The following is a 24,265-nucleotide window of genomic DNA, read 5'->3' on the forward strand; positions in this document are numbered from 1 at the left end:
GGAGATCTAGAGGAGACAGTATGCCTCTTCTACCATCTCAAGCCAGGACTTCATAGCTTCTTTGAAAAGCAAATTGGCCTACTGGAAACAAGCTGAGGTGCTGTAGAATCTCTTTAGATAGGACCAGTTCATTTGGCATGCCTGTCAACCTGATGGTGTGGATCCATGCCTTGCTCAGGAAGGCACTGATGGGAACATTTTACTTTGGGAAGTCAGGTCTCTCACTTCAGCAATGAGCATAAAACTGTTTCTCTCCAATAATTTTAACATGAATACCTTTTCTTCCTACTTAAAATATACATGCTTTTATGGACTAAAAGTCATTTTTATTTGATAGCCTGAAGTCTGACTCATATTACTCTGCATTTTTTTAGATAATATTCACAAACAAGGGTGGGATCCAGGTTTTGGTGACACATTAATGAGGAGGCTCTATAGATACTGATGGAAAGTAACCTGACAATGGGGCCTCCGGCAGTCCTGGCACACATCCTGAGAAATCATACAAGCCTGCAGAATGCACTGAGTTAGAAATGCTCAGGTTGAAGCTCAAGGGAATTCTCTACACATTGTCTTTGCAAAAGATGAATGATTTAGATTTTTAAATAGTTTATTTAAATTTTTAAATAAAAATATGTACATAAAGATACATTTAAAGAAACATGGGCAGATTCTCAAGGCTCATATGTTTCTTTAAAACTATCTTTGTATATATTTTTCTTTAAAAGTATTTTCATGACATATATGGCATATATACTAGACTAATTATATCTGTCTTTGTCTAATTTATTATTTTGAACTTAAGAAAAAAACTGAAGCCCTGATATGCTCCACTCCACACAGAACTCTGGAGTGTAAGAATCACTCTATCCCAAGTTCTACCAGTGAACTGAAACATTCCTGTGGATGTCAAGCCATCAGCACAAGGTTGAATATAGTTAAAGCCAAGAGGAGAGGGACAATATATACAGAAAACAGAGTGTGGAAGAGTGGGGCTCAGTGAGAGAAGGAGGCAGAATCGTAAAAGGAAGTGAGCGTTTCTGGTGATGAGCAGCAGTTGCCATCGGATGCTTGGTGCTTACTGGGTGGAGGTTTACAGCCATGTTCAGCTTCTGTTGACTGTTTCCAAGGGCGGAAATGCAAGGGGAACTTAGCAGATATGCAGGCTCGTCAGCCTGCTTAGAGCGACGATGACAACACACATTCCCACTATGCTCTCCATGTGGCAAGCATGATTCTAAATGCTAAACATATATTCACTCATTCAATCATCACATCAAACCCATGAGCTGTGTGCTACTGTCATTCCCACTTTATAAGTAGGAAATCTGGGAACAGAACAGTTAGACATCTTCCCTGTGGCCACACAACTTAGACACTTTGAGCTGGATTAGAACCAAGTCACTGTCCCCGGAATCTATGCCCTTAATTACTACAAGTCTACTTCCTCTCTGTGGAAAATGACCATTTGTGCAGGCTTTCCAGGGACCACAGTATCATGGTGCAAGAGAAACAATGGACTAGGATTACAGGTTCTCTGTGTGAATCTGCTGCACTGTAGCCGAATGACGTTTCCTCTCTGGGCTTTGCTTCTCCCATTGTAAATTGAGAAGAGATGGGGTTTGATGATCTGTGAGGTCCTTCTTCTATTAGCTCTCTGAGTTATTACAGGAATGGAAATTCTGCATCCTGGTGTTAGGAGAGACAGTGAGTAGCCAGACAGCCTTCTTCAATCACCATGAGCCTTGCACTTCAGCATTTCATCTTCCCTGAGATGACAAGAGGGCACCAAACACTCTAGACCCTAAAGTTTCCCTTTTCCAGCCCCATTTTCTATGTGTTTGCAGAAAGTTTTATTCTTCAGCAGGTATGGCGAGCACCTGCTTCGTAGCATCAAATGCCATAGCAAGTTATTGCCAAAGTAATGGTCAACTGATGCATGAGAACTGCCTGGGCTGTTGTGGCCAGAGAATGAATCTAATGCACTATGATACAGAGTGAAGCTAGCATCACTTTCTTCATGCAGCTCCTGGGCACATTTGAGACTTGTCAGCTGGGCCAAATGCCGATGCCACAAGGGTTCTGCCGGAGGGCTCTCCAGCTGTGTTTGGAGCAGGAAGAGTGGCTCACATCTATGTACCACTGTCTAGACTGGAAGAGTGTGAGACAAAAGCCATGGGCAATGAACTCATTCTTCAATTGCATCTGCAGTAGCCCTATGTGACGGAAATGAGGAAAATAATGTTTCCGGGTTAGTTATCTCCCACCAGGCTTCCATATGCTACAGCTGCTCACCTAACTTGACCACATGCTTTTCTGTTTTAATATAAAAGTGATGGGTTGCGGCAGTTTAAGTAATTTGGTGTGGTCCCGTGGCCTCGGGGCTCACATTTGGTCCCACAAGTTACCATGAGGCTTTTGTAAATGGTAGCTCAACAAAGCTATAGAGTCACTTGTGTGACAGGGGAGGACACAGTTTTGAAGGCACTCTTCATGCTGGGCTCAGCAGTGGTGGCACTGAAGCTTGCACACCAGGCTTCAGAGTCAGGTTGAGTACAGTATCCCTAGACCACGGCCTCACCAGGTAGCAGCTGCATGGACTGCTCCAGGAACTTGGTACCCAAGATGATACAATTTTGAGTTTCAAAGTATAGGGTTGGAAACCCAAATGTATTTATTTATTTATTTATGAAAATAAGAAGAAAGATGATTCTTCTCTAAAACCTAGAATCCCAGGTTTGGAAATGTGAGGCAGATTTTCAATGATGTGCTCTATTCCAGAAAACTGATGCTACAATGCACCCAGATAAAGTCCATGAGCTTGGAAGAAAGATGAAGGAGTGGAGTTCCTGGAAGCATAAGGGAGACAACATCCCTAGGGACCTCAGAAAAGGCTCTCTACACTCCCCCAGGATAAGGTCGCTGATGGAGTTCTGGCAACATTGGAGTTGGACCAATTTGGGTTTAAATCCTGACCCTATGGCTGGCCAGCTTCATGATCTTACGCAGGATACTTTCTGTTTTCCCACTGAAAATAGGTGAGATGATGCTGAGTTTGCAGAATTGGTTGAAGAATTAACATCATCAGTACAGTGCCTGGTACAAAGTAGTCATGTGAGCATGGCAACTGCTGCTGGAACAGGGCCTGCACACCTTCCCTGTCCCTTTCTTAGTGGAGAATAATACTAGCTTGTTTTGATCTTTCCCATATATGTTGAACCTGGGGTGAGTTATTGGTAGAGGAGTGAGTAAAGAGGTGAGATAGATTAAGGTTGGAGTGTTTGCTGCTGAGAGAGGCCACTGGCTGTGAGGGCTCTGGAGGATGTGGGGCCTTGAGCAGGGCACTGGGAGCCAGCTACAGCCGAGCTTCCTGGCTAGGTCCAAGGGTAATGTGTCCATCCTGCAATGGACATGGACCCCAAGCCAGTCTTGGAAAAGTTGCAGTCATTCTTTCAACATACATTAATTAATCCCCGCCATGCACTAGGCTCTGCTTTCAGAAAGAAAGACAGACACAGTCTCTACCTTCAAAAAGCATAAACTCCAGGAGGACCTTGCGTATCCTCTGTCCTTGACTAAATAGATAAACAAATAAACAGACAAATTTTTTTTAAATTATCACAGATTCTGGGAAGAAAGCCACTTGAAACATATAGCCCCAAATCCCTTTCATCTCAGGAACATCCGGCCTGTTGGACAGTCTTAAGAGGATTGAATTTAAGAATCAGAACTGAATTTGAATTCTGGCTCTGCTACCCATAGCAGGAAGACTTTAGACAAAAGGACAAACCGTCGACTTCTCCAAAACAGTTTCTTTAATGTATAAAATGTGGAAGGGGTAGTTCTATCTACCCCTGCAGGGTTTCTCTGAGAATTAGTTAAGATGGTCTGTGCAATCATCAAGTACAGAGTAAAGGATGCGTTGGAACTGAGACAAGAACTGCTAATCCACAAAACAACATCTTGTGTGGGGGTTCTGCTTTTAAAGAAAGAGGTATTCTGGAATGCTGGCTTCTCAAACACTACTGTCCAATACCAGTTGAAAGCAAGGTTGGCTCTGGCTGGTAATTGGGTGACCTTGTCCCTTCTGCAAAGAGCTGAAGTGGCTGCTAACCACAAGTAAAAGCTTCCTAACGAATGCCAGTTATTCTGACAAAGTGTATTCAGTAGCCCAGTGTTTTCTGTGGGCAAATGCCTCATTTAAGGACTCTTTCTCTATTTATGGTTAACAACGATTCAATTGAACTAGAATGGCTGCTACAAATATCAGGCTTAATTAAATATTTTCAGGGATAAATCGAAAGTGAGAACATGTAATTATGCCCTTTACCATTATCCCAGCACCTCCTCCTTCACCCTTTTCAATGCTAAAAATTAATGGCTTCTTCATGTCCGGAGTTAAACATCTTTAAAAATATAAGCTGAAATGAAGATGCAAAGCCACAGAATAAACTGTGAATGACAACAGCAAAATACTTTGAGGACAAGGACACAAACGAAATAAGATAGCCTTCAGAATATAGAAAGAAGAGTTAGAGAGACAGACATGGTTAAGAGACACGTTTCAGAAATGGCAAAAAGGTCCATTTGTGCGGGCATTATGGCCAGAGCAGGTCCATACGGCTACAGGGGAAGCTCAGCAGGGTTAAGACACATAACAAAAAATAAATAAATAAACAAATAAAGGGACTACTTTTGAGAGGCTACTTATCTTGGTAAATTGTTAGGTTTGTGCAAAAGTCATCGTGGTTTTTGCCATTACTTTTAATGGCAAGAAGTGCAATGACTTTTGCATCAACCTAATAAATATACTGAACATTAGTTTTTTTGTTTTTTTGAGACAGAGTCTCACTCTGTCATCAAGGCTGGAGTGCAGTCATGTGATCTCAGCTCACTGTAACATCTGCCTCTCAGATTCAAGTGATTCTCCTGCCTCAGCCTCCCAAATAGCTGGAATTATGAGCATGCACCACCACGTCTGGCTAATTTTTGTATTTTTGTAGAGACGATTTCACCATGTTGCCAAGGCTGATCTTGAACTCCTGGCCTCAAGTGACCCACTCACCTTGACCTCTCAAAGTGCTGGAATTACAGGCATGAGCCACCGTGCCTAGCCTAAACATTAGATTTTTAAGAAGCAAATTTGGTTGAAGGCTTAAAACAGAATGAAGTCACAGCTACCAAATAAGAACTGGGAACGTCAAGCCATCCTGGCACTAAGATTTTGCTGTTGCATTCAGGGGTAGCTCGTCACCCTCTTGAGAGGCAGGTATTGACAATCACAGAACCCAAACCCAGCACAAAGCTCTCAGAAAAATATAGAAGCTTCCTGCTGAGATCCTGCCTCATGAGAGATTTTGAAGCTTAAAAATGTGGTGTACGTAGCAAGCCATGAAGGTATTGGAATATGTCGCTGGTTTTTGCTTCCATGATTGTAATGAAAATATGGCATAGATCACCAGGAACCATAGACTGTGTAGCTAAAATTTTACTAAAATGGCAGGTGGTAGGATGATCACACTATAAAAGAAAATAAAAGAAGAAAAAACCCATAGGCAAGTTGAAGTTGTTGATAGCACAGCGAGATTAATGAAATAGCTGAAGTCTAAGAAGATACAGTTTTGTTCTGAAATTTGAATAGGTTTTATAAGTATGATTATGAACTGTGTGACCTTCCTAATGAGGAACCAAAAGGATAACGATGTTCTTGGTGATTAAAAGAGGAGCAAAGAAATCTAATTAGATGATGTATGTGTTACACTTGTTGGTGAAACATAAGCCTATTTTTAGAAGCGCTGGCTGACGAAGGCACATCACTTCCCTTCAAAGGGAACTTTTCCTTCATTGTCTTTAATTACAGTAGCAGACATGGCACCGTGTTGCTTCACAAGTAAGATCAACCAACAAGGCTCTGCAGCATAGCTAAGACCCGTCGATAAAGAGGCAACCATCTTTGTTCTGTTCTCCTTAACACACACTGTTATGTGCTTACCACAGAAACAAAAGCTTAAGAAGTTAATATCAGAAGGTAATTCAAATCTGTCAGCTCATCACAAACCTGAAAGAGACAAGACTTGAGTCTACGTTGAACCATAAGCTCTGTGTCTGTGCTGACATCAGCACACCCTGAACGCTCAGTGTTAAATTCTAAATGCTTAGGCTAATAGCCAGATGTCAATGATTCAGAGCATGGAGGGCGGGGTACGAGCGAACGACAGGAACCTCATCAAGAATGAAATGGGAAATGTCTGCAGTTTTTTTCTAATATGTTGACATTTTGCAGGTTGGGGGAAAATACAAATGATTACGCTGCTGTCATCAGCCAAAAGCAATGGTGTTTCTCTCTGACTCATTCCCTTCCCACCTGGATTTAAATTGTGAATTTGAAAAATAAAAATCATATACACGTTATCAGCAGGAAACGGACAAATATGTGCGGCTTTTGATGTCTCTGCAAGAAGATATCATGTGATGAACATCTTCCTAAACAGAGAATTGGAGTATTTGGTATAGCCTCCTTCAAAAAGGAGATGCAGGATGGGGGGACCTTGTATTTCAAATTAGAGTTGGAACATACAGGATGCCGGAATGCAAGGGAAAGTCAGGAAAATAGTGATTTGGCTTTCCTGAGGGGAGGGGACTACAAGTCCTCTCTGGTATTTGGCTTTTCTTTGGTTAGTGAAAAGTCTAAAACTGTATAGAGGCTATTACTGATGCCCCCATTGACTGGAAGATATATTTATTAATTCAGCTAACAGTTACTGGGCAACAACCACTGCAAGACACAATGTTACATCCTCTAAGTGCAGAAAAAGATACAAACAAAATATAAGCTGAGGGTTAAGCCATCCAAAAGATGAGGGATTGATTCTTCAGTGGAGCTCACAAATGCTTTACATATGGGGCGTCATTGAGCAGAACCCTGTGAGTACACCCTCATTAGGCAGAGAAGAGGGCACAAGCCTGCCTCTGCAACCCTCCAGCACACTGGGAGGGACAGTATGTGGATTTGAAAGAAACAGGATTAAGGTCAGACAGACCTGGGTGAAAAACCTGCTGTTGTCCCTTGCCCCTTCTGTCCGTGGTGGATTCACTCTTACTTGGGGGAATTCAGTAACATTATTTGTTCTTTGAGCGCTAGGCTCTTCTTCTGTGCCAGGAAAAATACTATCTATTTCAAAGGGTTCTTAGGTGTGCAAAGCCATGTGTGGCTGACACTCGACAGCTGACAGCTTCTTTATTCCTCAAGCATGGCACTTCTTATATTTTATTGTAACTATTTACTTGTTTGTGCAAGATCAGAAACTCTGTTTCTCCTTGTACCTTAGTCCTTAGGAAAATTCCTGGCACATAGTAGGCACTAAATAATAATGCCCCATTTGTTGACTAGATAAATGGATGGATGGACGAATGGATGGACGGACGGACGGACGGACGGACGGACGGACGGACGGACGGACGGACGGACGGACGGACGGATGGATGCAGAGTGGCAACAACATGATGTGTAATGGGATCTGGGGACACAGAGGTCCCAGCCTGGTGGATGCAGGGAAGGTCGCAGATGGAGTGCTGGGGACACTTGAAGCTGTAAGGCTACGCTGATCTCACAGTCAGAACAGCCTTAATGCCAAGCTGTTCTGCGAGGCAGAAGTTTTCAGCAACCAAAATGACAAGGTTCATTCTGAGTTTGGGAAATGTCACTCGGCCCTGCTATGGCAAACCGATTGGAGAGGGATTGCCAAAGAAAGGTGAGAGAACCAGTGAAAGGATATCACAATTGTCCATGTGCGACGCATGACACAACGTGAGTGAGAATGGAGATTGAGAAGTCACAGGAAAGGCCATTTGGTGAGGCTTGTTGACTGACAGAGGTGAGGAGTCAGGGAGAGGGGGAAGTCAAAAATGACCACAGAGATTCTAGAGAGTGTGCAGGGCAGGAGCGAGGCACACACTGAGCACTCCCAGAGGAGCGAGGCTGCCTTTGAGACCCCTGTGGAACATTCAGGAAGAGAGAGTGGCTTGTAGCTCAGAATTCAGAAGAGAACTAAAGACACAAATTCAGGAATTATCAGACTGTTGTTCAGAGGCTATCGATCTTCGGTGTGCATAGGATTCCCTGGAAGAGCTTCTTCAAAAGTGCATTCTCAGGACCTTCCCTAGAGGTTCTGATTAAATGATTCTGGGGCAAGGCTCACATATCTGCATTTTTAAAGCATCCAGAGTAAGGCTAATGCAGGCCAACAAATCCCTCTCCATTGGGTGCTTGAAGGTACAGAAGAGCCCTTCCCCTCTCATTGTAGGCTGACCCCCGGGAAGTCTGATGGGGCAGGTGCTGCAGGAGCTAGAAGCAGACTGAGGAAGGTAAGGAGACAGTCACCACGCGGTTATATCACAGAAGCCAGAGGTGAAGCACTGTTGGGTGAGAGGGATTCCGGCACTGAGAGGAGGTCGGGTGTTAGAGGGAGACAGATTGTGGTGGGCTGAGGCATAAGCAGGTTTGAGAAAGTGGAGCCACAACCTAGTTCTCCCTCTCAGAAGGAGATTTGGGATCTGGAGGGTTGGAGAGAAGAAAGCCAGGGGTGTGGTATGGAGGTTGCACTGAAGAGAACCTCGGTCCTTGTGCCCACTCTCCATGTTCCAGCTGGAGCCACCTGGGGATAGGTGTGGTTGTGAGGATGCCCTAATAAAGACATGGAAGGAGAAGACGGAGGCGGGATGATGAGGGAGGCGGGGGATAAGGCAGTGGTGCTGAGGGCTCTGCCCACGTGTGTGGTGGTTTTCTGTGAGAAGGAGGTCAGCAAAGGGAACAGGGTGAGAGCCGCTGCCTGGTCCAGGCTCTGGCTGAAAGAAGTCTAGCTCAGAGAGCCAGTCTGATATGTATATTTATTCTGGAGGAATGGCCATTAGCAAAAGAAAATAGAGATTCTGTCCTCAAGACTTCCAGGAGCCGCCGAGGCTGGCTGGAGTCACATCTTTCCCAAGAGGGCTAAAGCTCGGCCTGAGGAAGAAACTCTGTGCACAGATGTAGCCTTCACTGGAACGTTTTCCTTTTTCACTTGCAGTGACAGGATTCCTATGAGTTGTCCCTACGCCCAACACTTAACTCTTAATGTAACTAATTTGTGTTGCTCCAATTTCACAGATAAAATGGGAGAAATCTGTTTTTCTCTCTGCAGCCTCCCCACTCCGTCTGGGCTTTGTTTGCGTTCTCTGTCCCTTTCCCCTGCCAGTTCCAGTCATCCAGGCGTTTACATGCCTCATTAAGCGCGTCGCACTCTCTGCAGTGCCGGATGTAATCAAGTCCAGAATCTTCCTTCTCTGCACACTATGAACAGGACAGGGGGATGGGGCTTCTTGCTCAAGGCTCACAGGAGGCAAAGGTGGTTGGCAAGCTGAGTGACCTCTCAGCAAGCCGAGCCCCAGCCACCCCTCCTGTACGTAGCTCTGGCAAGGCTTCAAGTGCCAGAGGGCTCCCTGTGGACTTCCAATGGCTGCACCCACTCAGTAAAGCTAACGAATGCTTGGAGCAAGCTGCTTTGCAATAATAGTAGGGTGCCCATGGTTATGGCTGATAGCTTTTGGAGACCTGTTCCTTGCCCTGTGTTCCAATTGTTTCCCGAATTCAGCACCGACACTTAGAAAGCTGGAAATAACTTGGGAGTTCATCTTACTCTGCTTTTATGTTTTATGCACGACTTAGGAAGCAACAGCATCACAGTTTGTCTGTATCAGAGTCAGGAATGGAATCTGTGACCTTTGCTGCTAGTGTTGACCCCCTCTCCACATCCTGCCGCTTTTCCAGCACCTGCAGTTATCCAGGGCTCAGGAAAGTGGGTGGTCTAAAATGTGGCTGTGAGTTCGCGCTCTACCTATGTGACCACTCTGTCCTTGTGGCTCTGTGTGTGGAAGGCAACTGGTGCGGTGAGGAAGAAGCATTTCATACCGGTGCCAACAGCTGATTCGTCTTGGACGATCGCCTACCACGTTGTCGCTCACACATTTCTAGTCATTTCAGGTTTCAACCCACTCACCAACCCATTGTCTCCAGTTTCTGTCCTCTACATTCTTCCAAAATTGCTTTTATCCCATTTTCCTTTGCTCTTTACTTGTAGGTATGGAATATACGAAAGATGTATGTGTGAGAGAGGCGCGCTGTGAGGGGATCACAGGGGCAAAGTCAGAGGGGGCTCTCAGAAAGCAGACTGAGCTTCTGTGAGAGTAAATACAAATGTGTGCTTGCAGATGAGGAGCGTCTGTTGGGGAAATAGGAGTATATGGGTTGCAAATGTAAAAATTGTCCTTTACAAGAATGAGTTCAGAAGTAGATGGAAGAAGGGAGAATTTGACATGGGAGGTGGGTCCAAGCAGACTAATTTCTGATACGAGGCTCTATTTGGAAGGTCATCTACCATATCTATGATGGATTGCCAGGTCTTATGAGCTGGATGGCAGTAGGAGCAAAGCACTCTGGCACGGGAACGGGAGTACATAGGCTCAAATCCCAGGACAAGCACTGATAACCCGGGGTGTTTTGAGTTATCTGCCTAACCTCTCAATTTCCTCAAGTGTAAAATCAGGATAAATATAGTACTTACTTTACACAGAGTCACCGAGGGTGATGAAACAGGAAAAGCACTTAGTCTAGTGCCCGGCACACAGTAAATGGTTGGCAATAATGAGGCATAATTATGGGGGCACCGAGGACTAGGAAGAGTATGCCTGGCCAGGAGAAATAGTGGGTCAACCGGACACTCTTTCTGATCTTGTGCTGAAACTATTGCCATACAATCACAGGATCAGAGAATTGTGCTTTGTGGGGACCAAAAAAAACCAAACATCTTATCCAAAATGCCTTCACTGATTAAAAATATAAAAAGGCCCACTGAGATTGACTTTCTCAAAGCTGTTCAGCCAGTGAGCAGCATAGGGTATCAAGGACCCTGTGAGACACATATCCCTTCCTCTATGCTATGGCATTTCAATTCCTGACAGCAAAATTGTTGCTGTGACCAACACGACCTTTCCATCCCCACATATATTCACACATTCATTCATTCCACAAAGTTTTCCTGATGAGCTACTGTGTGTAGATCCTTGTATTAGGTCCCAGGGATTAAGCCAGATATGGCCCCTATGTTCATTGAGCTTACAGCCTCAACAAGAAGGAAGATTTTAATCAAACCAATTTTGAAGCATTAAAAGCAAAATTATAACTAGAAGATAAAGTCTACAGAAACAAGGAGTCTATCTGTTGAGTCACTGTTGTCTCCTGATCACATAGAACAGTGCCTGGCTTGCAACAGGTCCTAAATGCATGCTTGTTAAATGAATGCCAGGCAATGCCCTGTGTAAGTGCAGCAGTCAAAAGCAATGAATGAGTGGATGCAGAATGGGGGGCTGGCCTGCTCAGAGGAGTCAGGAAAGGCTTCCTTCAGGAAGGGATGCTGAATGCAAGTGTACGCCAACAGGGTGAAGTGAGACAGGGTGGGCTATAGGGATGGGCGAATGCTGGAGAGGAAGGGCACAGGGAGCTTTGGAGGAAAGAAAAGAAGTGCAGTCGAGCAGTGACTCTGGCAGGCATATGGAGGGAAGAGGTGATAGCATGGGCCCTGTCACAGCAAGTGTTGGCAGGTGCCAGGAGGGACACAACAGTATTCAATGAGTCATTCCACTTTGATAAATATTGTCTTATTCACAATTCACAGTGACATTCTCCTGTCCGTGGGTCAGAAAATATCATCCCGCTCAGCTGAGTAAACTCAGGCCTGTGGTCTTTGTTTGTGGTCAAAGTCACACATGTAAACATAGCATTTGTGAGACTCCTAATGTATTTAACCTTATTTCATCCTGTCATCAGTCTTTTGAAGCAGGCGTTAGTATCCCAATAGCATATATGAGGAAAGGAAGCCTCAGCAAGTTCAAGTGAATTGGGATGTGAAGGCTGAATGGGGATGTAAATGTCTGTGCTATGGGCTGAATTGCACCCCTCTACTACCAAATGTCTGTGTTGATGCTCTAACTTCCAGTATGTCTGTTTTTGGAGGTGGTACCTATAAGGAGGTAATTAAGGTCAAATTATGTCATAAAGGCGGGGCCCTCATCCAATATAGTTAGTGTCCTTATCAGAAGAGACACCAGAGAGCTTCCTCTCTTTTTTTCTATTAGAATTCAGAGGATAAACCATGTGAAAACACAGCAGCTGTCTACAAGCCAGAAGGTGAGCCCTCATAAGGGCCGCCCTGGCAGAAACCTGCATCTTGGACTTCTAGCCTCCAGGACTGTGAGATAATAAATGTCTGTTGTTTAAGCCATCCCATGTAGTATTTTGTTATGGCAACCCAAGCCAACAAAGATAGTTTTGCTGTACACTGGCTGTTATTAGCTGCTACGATACACCTCTTTCTTAGTTAATGGCAGAGAGAGACAAGAAGGGCCATTGGGTTGTCAGTCCTGTGCCCTTCTCTGCACCATACTCCCTGCCACTGCAATCCGACCAACCTGGGGATAATGGCAGGTCGTGGCAGGGAAGCCTCTCAATCCCACCCTATCTTCCCAGTTTTGTCAAGACCAAGGCATGGGTGTTCCTGGTCACTGGGGTTTGGGCAAAACTAAATGTCTGTGAGTGTCTTGGATCAAGAGCTGTGGCAGAGATAGTTGAAGAGCTGATTTCAGGTCTAGAAAAGTCAAATATCGTCTCTTTGCATGTGACTCAGATTGACATCTTAGAACAGTAGGGTTGTTCTGGAAGCAGAGCTGAGTACCAGCTACTGTTTCATCTAAATGCCTCAGTGACTGTGTAAGAGTGTGTGTGTGTGTGCATGCATGTGTGTGCATGCATTTGTGTGCCTGTTTGTCTTTGCTGATGCTCTGGGCAAATACTCCAATACCTAATGCAGGGGTCCATTTCTGGGTCTCATCCCATACGTATTCATTAGCTAAATGGCCTTCAGTGTTACCCAAGTTCTTTACTCCTCCTTTTACTTATCTGTAAAACGGGGTTAACAACCTGCCTTGCACAGCACTGACACGATGCCTAGAACCCAGTACACATTTGGTAAATAGCAGATATTATCATTATGAATAATAATCCCAAGTACTTCTATTTTAAAATAAAGTTTTTAGAACTAAATCATTACTCCTGTTTGCCTTGGGCTAAAAGAATAAAAAAATCATAGTAGGGAGACATTTCCACTGAGACAATTATCTACTAATCCAGTTGGTCTCTGGGCTGGATTGCTGTTGGTGCTGTTGTTTGTACAAATAGCAGAATGACCATCCTTTTCAAAGGCAACCAGCCAAGTGCAAGGTTCTTGTTTTGGGGGCATAAATAAACCCCTTCCCCCAAAACCCATAAAACTATTCCATAGAGTGCATGTGAAAGTCATCATATTCTACATGCTTATTATCTGAACTGTGTAAACCAAGCCCCTTGAGGTCTACCTCAGAGAAATAAATTGCAGAGGTGAAGCAGGCAAGCCTATCTTTGAAGTAGACTAAAACTCAGAGGCATAGGCATTCAGGCAGGCAGAGGTAGGAAGGAACATGCTGTACCCACCTGCCACTGCTGGTGAGGGGCTTATTTCTAAGACACACACAGCACAATTGCACACACAATGCAGAGAGAAAACAAAAGACATAGATCACACATTTCAGATGGTTGGTGGACAAAGTTTAGTTAATGTCAATGCTGAAAGCTTGTTCAGTGTCTGAGGTGCACGTGGAAACGTGGATACCTCTCTTCATCCTACTCAGCGGTTGCTTCCCTCTAACCAAACTTCAGCGGATAAACAAATACACACGCACATAAAGTATCACGACAAGCCGGCCCTGGCCCGTGGTGTGAAATGTTGCAGAAGGATATAGATGTGGCAGTGTGGGAAAATGGAGTCAGGGAGACATAGGGGCTTTAAAGGAGGTCAGTCATGGCTCCCAAGCCTTCTCCACCCATATGGGAGGGAAAGACCTTCAGAGAGGGTTTGCTGCTCCAGTTGTGGATAGAGCAGCCATCTGATAAGGTCTCAGACTGCTATTCCATTCCTCCCCATGGATGAGAGCACGAAATGCAAGCAACATGAGAATCATGATGGCAGCAGTTGACTTGGTTTAAAACAACAAATATCACCCCCAGAATCATAGACTCCAACTATAGAAGGCATCTTAAAATTATACAGTTGAATTGACCCATGGTTCTATCTTCTTTAGACAACCATCATTCTACTTAATTCACAATTTGGTTTACTCTTGTTGTAAGGGCAGACCTTGCCTTTTAATGACCACAAGATATCAATTACTGTGTAACTATCACTGCATGGCATGCTAGGGGAATGGCAGGGAGAAGTATGTCTTATCTACAGGTGGTGGGTTGAGCAGGATGGATGGACACAGGCCAAGCAGATCGCAACTTCCTCCCTCCTGAGTCCCTCAAGCTTCCCCATGTAGCTGAGCCCACTGCATCCAGGCTTCTAGCACTCACCATACAATGTGATGCTGGCATTGGTGTTCCCAAGCTTGTTTGTGGCCACACAAGTATAGTTCCCATAATCCTTTTCTGAAACATTGAAGAAAGTCAGAGTGGACATGCGGCCTTTGTTCTCAATCCTCACTCCATCCAGGCCAGTGGCTAACCTGCAAGAGGGAAGGCATGGCCGTCGATTCATTCTACAAGGAGGCACTCCTCCTCACAAAATACTTTTCTCCAACTAACCCCGATTCTAAAATTCAAACCCCAAGGACCTCAGTGTCCAACAGGAGGACAGGGGAAAGGATGGCCATGCCCAACAAGATAAATGTGCTGGCTTCTAATTACCAATGACTGGCATGTGCACAACCATTCTCAGATCTGGAATCATGGTCAGTTCATTTTGTTCACTTCCCAGCCTCTTTCATTTTTTTTTTTTTTCTGGTTGTAAAAGGACTTTGTTACAAAAGAGGGTATAATAAATTTCTGTTTTGACTTATCTTTCCCCTTTCTTTCATCCTCATCCTTCTCCCATGTGGAGATGCCCCATCAGCTCAACTTCAGAGCTGTCTGGGTGTCATTTAAAATTTACCTGGTATCTTCCTTGAACCACTGGAATTCAGCCATGGGGACTGCAGAGGCTTCACAGCTCAGGATGCCCTTCTGACCAACTGAAACACCAGTGTTCTTGGCTTTTGAGATATAGGGAGGATCTGTGGGAAACACACACACATGCACGCACATACACACACAGAGTGATTTCATGAAAGAGATGAAGGGCATATCCAGTCATTTGCTATGTAAATAGACTTGGTGACAACTCTCTTTCCCAGTGAAATAATCATTTATTTCAGGAAAATAACTTGCTTGAAGACATTGCACTGACCCCCAACTTCTTCTTCAGACCTTCAAACCCATTCTCAGTTAACAATTCTCTCCATGTGCTGAAAGCTCTGGCAGTCACAGGAAGCCTCCAGGGACAAATGGCATGGGGGTCATGGTGGGCAAAGCCATCTGATCAAGTATTTTCCTGCTGGCAGCAACTTGGGTCTTTTGGAAAATGGCACTGCCATTACCAGATTGTCCCGCTACTCCTGATGCCCTCTTTCCCTCAGAGCCCCCTGGCTGCAGGTCCACTCACAGTTTACAGTGATTTTTACTTTCCGCACATCCGGCGCAGCGACGTCATTCAATGCGCTGCATTCGTACTCCCCGGACTGGTCTCGCTTGATGTCAGAGATCTCCAGGTACTCATCCTCACTTACAAAGCCCTGGCCTTCTGGGAAGAAAGAACCAGACAGCAAACAATCAAGAAACTGTGTAACTGGAGACAGAACCATAATCACATCTAGAGACTGTAGGAGGCAGAAGAGAAAAAGCCATCATAATGGAGTAGGACATTAAGTCAAAGACATAGGGCAACATGGTGCTCAAAAGATACGGCAATGGAAGAAACAAAGTCTCCACCAAAGAAATTCTCAAAGCCTGAGCCTCGCATCAATGTGTTTTCAGCCAAGTCACTGAGCTTTCTTAGAGCATTTGGTAAGAAAACATATCACTATTTTTCCTATATGGTTATTGTGATGATGAACTCAAAGATGACATGATATATACCTCAGTGCATTGCCAAGCTGATATTTTAAAAAGAATTGTCATGATCAATAATATAATAAAATTATGGAATAACTTTAGGATATGTTACCATAGAGCACATCTTAATTTTTCACTATGTAGAAATGTTTTGATATGCAGAATACAAACTACTACTTGTAGAACGAATAAGTACACATTCTACACTTTAATATAAGTAAATGCAAGGTAGTCGGTTTTGTTTCTCCTTGTGGTGGAGAAGATAGAGTGAGAATGAATGAATGAGGAAGGACCTCATGACCGATTTGTAATAGGTGCTCAATAAGCACTGGTCAACACAAATGTGATAGCTCCACGTGCTGGATCTTTGCCGGAACAGCCTAGTGGATTTAATACTCGATTTGATGGAGCTCCCTGGAGGATTCACTCACAGGTACTTATGAAACTTATAATTCATAATTCAAAATATTATGGGCTGCAAAATTTCTGTTGCTTTTAAGCCGCCATTATAGGTTCTTGCAACAATCTGGTCTCTCCACCTCACCCCTTATCTTACTCCCCATGGTTCAGTGCAAAGACAACAGACCCTCTGTCTTCCATCACAAATGTTCCGAGTTCTGTCAACACACTGGGATCCCGTGAAAACCAAGATAAAGCACACAGCCATTTGCATTTTCTATCGGCCTGCAGTCCTAAGGGCTACAGTAGTTTTCAGGGCAACAAAAATGTTAACTTTCCCCACAACCTTTTGAAAGCATGTTCTGATTCAACGTGTTTGGGTCCAGCATGGTGTGTAGATGGGCTGGTGTGCAGGGTGTAAGGTGGGCAGCAGGAAGATGGAGGGGGTGGGCTATGTGCAGGGTGTATGGTGTGAGCAGCAGGAAGTTGTCTGTGGAGGTGGGCCGGTGTGTAGGGTGTGTAGCAGTGATGTCTGTCGGGGTGGGCTGGGGTGCAGGGGGTAAGGAGGCAGGTACTTAGGTTTCCTGACTCTGGTCTAAGTCTAAGCCTCGGGGTGTCCACCACCCACCTGCTCATTTCCCCAGACCATGTGCTTTGTGGCTCCTGCTGTCTTCTCTGCCTCCATCTCCTACCCCAGATCATACCCACCCAGGGAGTACCATCAGTCTCTGGATACGGACTACCAATCTATTTATAGAAAGCTCACTGCAAATGAGCACCATTCTGTTAGCCCAGTTTGTGCAATTCCATGGAGGAAATAATGCGTTGGCCAATGGGAGCAATCCTTTTGCCTGGCTACCCTCCTCAAACCTGGTCCTGGTAACAGGGTCCCAAAATGTGCCCATAGGTGTGAGGTTCAGAGCCATTGGGAGATCTGGGTGAACCCACATAAAGAGTGGCTGAAGGGCGCAGGTGAGATCCCCAGAGTAAAGAAATGGGATCTGAGACAGCAACTCATACATTCCCAGCCTAGGATCGGAGTGTCTCTCCTGAATGATGCTGCTGGCCCCAAAAGGTCCCAGGCACCAGATGGGAACTTAGCAAATTTCAATGAAGAAACTGCAGAGCATGAGTCACATGGGTCTGGGTTAAGCCCCCATTTGCTTAACCCAGGGTGCTGCTGCTGGATCAAAAGCCTCTACCACAGCAGACATAATGATCCAGGCTAGTTCATATCCTGACTCTTCAAGGTTCATTAGGGACGTGCAAACACTTTCTCATCCTACTCCCTTTATTTCTCCATAGGCTAAGTGAAGGGGATTCTGAGATTACTTTTTAAATGAAATTTAATAAAGAAAAATTCGCTGACCAATCTAAGCATTTTTAAGGATTAAACAGCAATGGAATCAAACACATCAAAATGAAGTTCCAGACTCACTTCATCATTTTTTTTGCAAGAAATAAATGTGGTAGGATGAGAAGCCTGGCTTTTTACTACTGTGACTCCATTAGTTTTTCACAATGTACCACAGAGAATTTTGCCACAAGCTTTTTGCCATGCAATTAAACTGTATTGCATTTAGCCAAACACATGGGCTACCTGCAGAGGGCCTGGCTGGAGTCAGGCAGGGTCAATGATCCCCTCTCCTCAGAGAAGAAAGCTCCAGATCACACTGCTTGGTGGACCTCAGCCAGATGCCTCAAAAGCCCAAGATAAGGTGACATCCACCAATGCCAGTGGACTAGAAATGTTGACCTACACATAGGGAGGGATGGTTTCACAGAAGGGTGAGGCCCGTGTGCTTTTGCGTGGGTAAGACAGGTCCTGCATCCTTCCAGGGGAATTAACAGGTGACCGTGCAGTCTCTGGAATGTGGGATTTCTTTCCACTGTCTGTGATGCTGTTTTCATGGGACAGTTATGCAACAGCAGAAAAGGAAGGAAGAAAAAGTGCATTTCGCATAAAGTGGAGATCATTATAATACTACCTCATTAAGTGAGAAAATGAATTTTGTCAAGTTTGTACAATGAAGTAAGTGCTTCTCAGATTTTAATTTGCATATAAATTCTTCAGAGGTTTTTTTTTTTTTTTTTTTAAATATAGTTTCTGATCCAGTAGGTTTGGAGTGGGGTCTGGGATTCCACATTTCTGGCAAATGCCCAGGGGCCGCCTTCATGGCTGGGCCATGGCCCACCCCCTGAGCAGTGAAGCTGTGAATACCGTGCTGCGCTGTTCATGAGCTCTCTCCTACCCACACACATGAAGTCCTTTAGGCCTATAAAGCGGTCAGTGTGTTAGAAAAATATACTAAGTGCCCCTCAGGCTGAGACCCCTGTGGAGCCTGCACCTCAAAAGACTTGCTGTTTTGGAGTTTAGGGCTCAATAGGCTGGCTGCATTGAGGGTGAGAATCAGGACCCATGGACTCTTCTTGATCTTCCCACTACACATGCATCCACGCCAAAACATGTTTCTTTGTTGAAAAATGGAAAATGTTAATTGACACTTCTCTCCATCTCAGACTCAGTGAAGGTGACTTACAAGCTATTTTCTTAACTACTTTGAATACTGGGTGAGATTTTTAAAGCAGAACGAATCTAGGTTGCAAAACGCCTGGAGACCTAGGAAGCTGTAGGGCTGCCCTCTCCAGTTCTGGTCGCAATGTGAAATTCTGATTCCATGCTGCAGATAACGGGGCAGAAGGCAACCAGTATTTCAATTCTCTTTACTAGCTGCCAGGAAACCAAATTGCTGACTATGGAGTTAAAGGAAGGGAGGAACAGGAGAGGATAGGAAAGAGAAGGAGGAGAAGGAAGGAAAGAAAGACAGAGGTGGGGCAAGCAAGAAGGCCTGTGAGCCATTGGAAAGACTGAAGACATGTTCACCAAGGACTTTTTTTTTTTTTTTTTGAGATGAAGTCTCACTTTGTTGCCAGGCTGGAGTGCAGTGGCGCAATCTTGGCTCACTGCAACCTCCGCCTCCCAGATACAAGCGATTCTCCTGCCTCAGCCTCCTGAGTAGCTGGGACTACTGGTGCACACCATCACACCCAACTAATTTTTGCATTTTTAGTAGAGACAGGGTTTCACCATGTTGGCCAGGATGGTCTCGATCTCTTGATCTCATGATGCGCCTGTCTCAGCCTCCCAAAGTGCTGGGATTACAGGTGTGAGCCACCGCATCCGGCCTCACCAAGGACCTTTTTAAAAGGCTATAAGACTACAATATTTTCCTTGTCAAACAGGAGCTGCAAGTCTGCTCAACAGTTTTGCTTTATAGCGAAATGTCCTGTAGTAAGACAGTAAGTAACCCAGAGGCATTATGAACCTGCTTTAAGCAGTCCAACATCCCAATATAACATGGTTGGAAGCAACGGAAAGCAGATGCTGAATCATTGGCAGAAATGCATAAAAACTGAGGCTGTTTCTATGGAAAGAGTGCTTCAAAGAAGATTAGTTCAATTCACTGTATTAGCAAAATTAAGATCTGCAAAAATACAAATGAGGCCATTCACCAGGGGATGTGGGGTCGTTGCCTCAGATGCAGGATGCATGTTTGGGGATAGGATGAGCAAGCCTCAGGGTTCTGTGGACCTAAGGGGGCCTCTTCCGTAGGAACAGACATTCTGACAACACAGTCACAGAATAGAAACAGCAGGCAACATCCACAAGCAGGGTCTGTTCTGCTTGAAATGGAGGAACAGACAGAGAGACGACTCAGGGAAGAAGGACCACTGGCTGGCTGCTGGCTCTGCCCTCACTGTCCTTATTCTGTTCACATTCAGGATGAACAAGGTGTTGTGTCAGACACTGCGGTGAGGGAATGGGGGCAGAGATGATGCTTCACTTGGGTCTGCAATCTCATGGGGCAGAACTCAAAGCAGTTTATATTTTTCCATATCTTAGGTTCAATTTTTCAGTTTTTAGTCATTACTAGATCCCTCAAGTAAGGTGTAGTGAGTCAAAAAGATTTATTAGAGCTAAAAGAAAGCTAAGCATTTGGGGATGAAAAGATGAAACAGGAAATCCAGAGCAAAATCTGGGGCCTTCCTGACCTGCCTCTCTTTCCTTTCTCCTCGTATATCCTTTTGTGCAGCCATATCTCAGCCATCATTCTTGCGTCCAATTCTCCTGTTTATTTCCTCAGCCAATTCCTTAGAACTATAAAGTTAAAAGAACCATGAGAGATCAAAGATTTTAGCCTTCCCCTTTTTTGGATGATACAAAAGCCTGGCAGAATATCTTGTCTTCTCTGTGAATACCTCTGGGGACAATTTTAGGAGGTGATGATAAGGTTTGGCTGTGTCCCCACCCACATCTCACCTTGAATTGTAATAATCCCTACATATCAAGGGTGGGGCCAGGTGGAGATAACTGCACCATGGAGGCAGTTCCCCCATACTGTACTCTTGGTGGTGAGCAAGTCTTATGAGATCTGATGGTTTTATAAATGGGAGTTCCCCTGCACAAGCTTCTTGCCTGCCGCCATGCAAGATGTCCCTTGCTCTTCCATTATGATTGTGGGACCATCCCAGCCATGTGGAACTGTGAGCCGATTAAACCTCTTTGCTTTGTAAATTACCCAGTCTCCAATTTGTCTTTTTTAGCAGCATAAGAACAGACTAATACAGGTGGTCTACCCCTTTGTTGGTGTAGTCACAGTATGACCCCCCGCAACACACACACAAAATCCTTGTATTGAGGCAATCCTCATTTGGTTTCTTCATTTGGAATGACTAAAAGTCACCTCTGAGCATCCCCACCCCAACTGTCCTTCCAGGTTTGCTGCCTAGGTTCTGGCTCTATCTGCAGAAGCTGTACTGAGGTCAGGTGTCAGCATCTGCTGCAGAATGTACCAGACCTTCCAGGAGGTGACACAGAGAGGAACGTTTCTGGGAGCTTGTGCCACCAAGGAAAAGAACAACAGGAGATGATAGCAGTGAGGAGGAGCTAGGGTTTCAGGAGGCAGCCACGCAGGGAGGACAAGGTATGGGGAAGGGGAGCTGGGAGGAGCAAGAAAGCAAGAGAGAAAAGAGCAGCCAGAAGGAAGCCAGTGGAAGTAGGCAGAGTGTGGCCACCCAGGGGTCCTTTTGGGTCAAATGGTTGGGTTTCTGGGAAAACAAGATAAGGTGTTTCCCTGCTGCCCAGCAAGAGAGACTATTACAGATGATCCTGATCAATACTGAGTTTGAAAAGTTGGAATCAGATGTCCAGGTGATTGGTGATCAAGTGCATGCTTCTGGCCTATAAGGTCACAACTAGGCTATCTGATCCATCTTAGAAACAAGTCTTCTGCCTACTCTCCAAAGGTAGGTAGCAGTTCAAGCTGTCAAGGAACACAGATATTACTTCTGTAAGGGAAGAACCATGCTTATAAGTATCTGATTTGCTGGACATCCTGTTATGAACATCTGGAGCAAGATAGACCGCCGGAAGGAGCTAGGGCTGTCTGAAACTGCCTCCTCCCCACTGCTTCTCATCCTTGATGCGTGCAGGGAAAGGTAGAGACCATCAAAAGTTCTTAAGGAGGGAGACATGTGTCTGAATCCTGTCACTCATTTTTCTTTCCCTCCAGGATTTTGGCTAACATAATCACAAAACTGAGCCATGAGCAGATCAGAACACCAGCTGGACTACAATCACCAATTGGGATCCAAGGCTGATGTGAGGTTTTTGCCTTTTTCCCTGAGAATTAGAGACAGTGGGGCTTGCACAGTAGAATGCTTGACTTTAGTACTCAGTCACAGGCTCAAAGCTGGACCCGAGAGTACGAGCTGTGTTGCAATGCAGAGTCTGGGGTAAGGAGGGCCCCAGACCCAAGGAGCAGGCCAGGGAGGGGACGGAGACACAGGAGTGATGCTCTCACTTTTAGATGACAGCCTTATGTCTGCTTAACTAGGCCCAATGGATATTCAAGCAACCACTTTACCATGACCTTGGTTACCTCTCATGCGGGAGGCAAAGAGTGGACAAGGTGGAGGGAAGCTGCCTTCTAGAAACCTGTGAGGGTTATGAATAGGATTTATCCTTTTATCCTGGAGACTTCCTGGCATCCTTCTCCATCATATACCTCTTGACATGGGAGCCCCCTTCTTTTGATGGATACACATCAGAAACATGCTTGAATTTGGAATTACAGTAGGGTTTCAGCATTTGGGACCCAGCATGGCTCATATAACCTGAGTCTTGTACTGTTCACCCTTCTTCCTAGCCCACTGTCCAAGTTGCAAGCACCCTGAGTAAACATCACATCTGCTACTTCCTTAACTCCTTACAGCAGCTAACGTAGGCTAAGCACACAGTATATATTCATGTTGTGCCTAATGGTTAGGTTTGAAAACTGAATCCCTGCAGAACTCCCCCTCTCCCCCTCCTATTTAATCCACTCTTTTTTCTGCCAGACACTGCTCCACACTATCTGCCCTGCCTCAACCCTTGGCTCTCCTTAGAACCCTACTGGCAGCAAGCAACTCTGAGCCCACCCTCCTTAATTAAACCAAGGAGCGTGGACAGCAGTATACTGCATCCTTGCCTGCTCCCAACTTCCAGATTTGTTACCTTTGCCACACTGGAGTTAATGAAAAGTGTGATAAACCCACTGTTTCATTTTCCTTTAATTAATACAAGAAATTGAATTGTGCTAAAGTCACTTTGGTTTGGAGGCCAAGCCCCTGGTAAATGTCTCACTTGCTGGTGGTGACAGAAGCTCTTTGTCTTGGGCTCAGAAAGCTTTTTCAGGCTGTGGCTGCCAGGACCTCTTCTGTGGGAGGAGTGGCTTGCCCCCATCCAAGGCTGCCATGCTGGCTGCCTTCCCTAAGGCTGACAGTAAGTTGGCGAATCACAAGATCAATGTGTTACCGTGAAAGTTAACTGCGCTTCCAGTTGGGGGAGGAGTACATTAATAAAGATGTCCATAACTGGGGGCTCAGAGGAATTCCCTGGCAGGAGTGAGTTTTCTGGGTCCTCCCTTTCATGCACGGGTGAGGATGATGGAAGTGTTTAATGACCCTCACTGTCAGACCGGGAGTAGTTGAGGATGGCACAAAGAGAGAAGGACTCAAGTGACTCCTTTAGTACAACTGTCCCCAAAGAAAAGCTCTCATACACTGGGGTTCTTGAGCTCTTTACTGGGAAAAGTTAAAGGTGAGAGGATGTAATAAAGGGTTTTGTCTTGTAGGTGGAGGCAGAAGAAGGGATGTCAAGGAAACTCTCTGTAATCAGGTTTAAGAGGAAGCATCTAAAATAGATGTTCCCAACCCTGGTGGGTCATAAGATTTACCCAAGGAGCACTTTAAAAATAGATTCTTGTGTCCATGCTTATGGATTGGTGAACATGGTCTGGGGTGGGGACCCCAGCACCAGCATCCTCTAAAACTTCCCAGGGGACTCTAATGTATAGCCCGGGGTGAAAATCCAGGGTTGGAAGGTTGAGGACTCCTGTTGCTTTCATTGTCCAAGTTCCAGTTCCACACGTATGCTCCCAGGCTTCCTCTGCTGAGAAGTCATTCAGAGCCAAGGGGAATATGAGGATGTGCACATCTTAGAGTGTGCTCAGATCTCCTGTCAACTGTCAGCTTCTATGCAAACTATGCCATCATGATGTCAACAGCAGTAGCTTTATTGTAGGTGAGTCTAGAAAAGGAGATCTTGTTGTGGGGTAGGGTGGTGACAGCCAAGGTCAGTCCCCAGTGGCTAGGGATCCCCGGATAGCCAAACAAAGAGCAGGAAGACAAGAGTGGCTTCTTTCCAAAGCACTTGAAGAGGTGCATTTAGCTTGGCTCCGCTTGGCTCTCTCTCTCTCTCTCTTTTTTTTTTTT

At 45.1% G+C, this 24,265-nt stretch overlaps 1 protein-coding gene across 11 annotated transcripts in view; it reads right to left on the minus strand.

Moving 5' to 3' along the window:
• Positions 1 to 24,265, minus strand: part of OPCML (opioid binding protein/cell adhesion molecule like) — a 1,160,549-nt gene that overhangs the window by 17,809 nt on the left and 1,118,475 nt on the right. For 6 of the 11 annotated variants that reach the window (XR_001106940.3, XM_012449161.3, XM_012449163.3 and 3 more), the window contains 4 exons: positions 15,603 to 15,740; positions 15,054 to 15,174; positions 14,477 to 14,628; positions 13,559 to 13,585 (listed from right to left, as the gene is read on the minus strand). Coding sequence is in view for 10 of the 11 variants with exons in the window: in XM_012449161.3 (XP_012304584.1) it covers positions 13,559 to 13,585; positions 14,477 to 14,628; positions 15,054 to 15,174; positions 15,603 to 15,740 (438 nt within the window). In the remaining variant the exon portion in view is untranslated. The remainder of the gene's footprint in view (positions 1 to 13,558; positions 13,586 to 14,476; positions 14,629 to 15,053; positions 15,175 to 15,602; positions 15,741 to 24,265) is intronic. The other 5 variants (XM_012449168.3, XM_012449171.3, XM_012449165.3 and 2 more) reach the window with 3 other exon arrangements.

Source organism: Aotus nancymaae, unplaced genomic scaffold (assembly GCF_030222135.1).
Source record: "Aotus nancymaae isolate 86718 unplaced genomic scaffold, 86718_ANA_hifiasm-v0.15.2.pri h1tg000012l, whole genome shotgun sequence".
NCBI lineage: Eukaryota > Metazoa > Chordata > Mammalia > Primates > Aotidae > Aotus > Aotus nancymaae.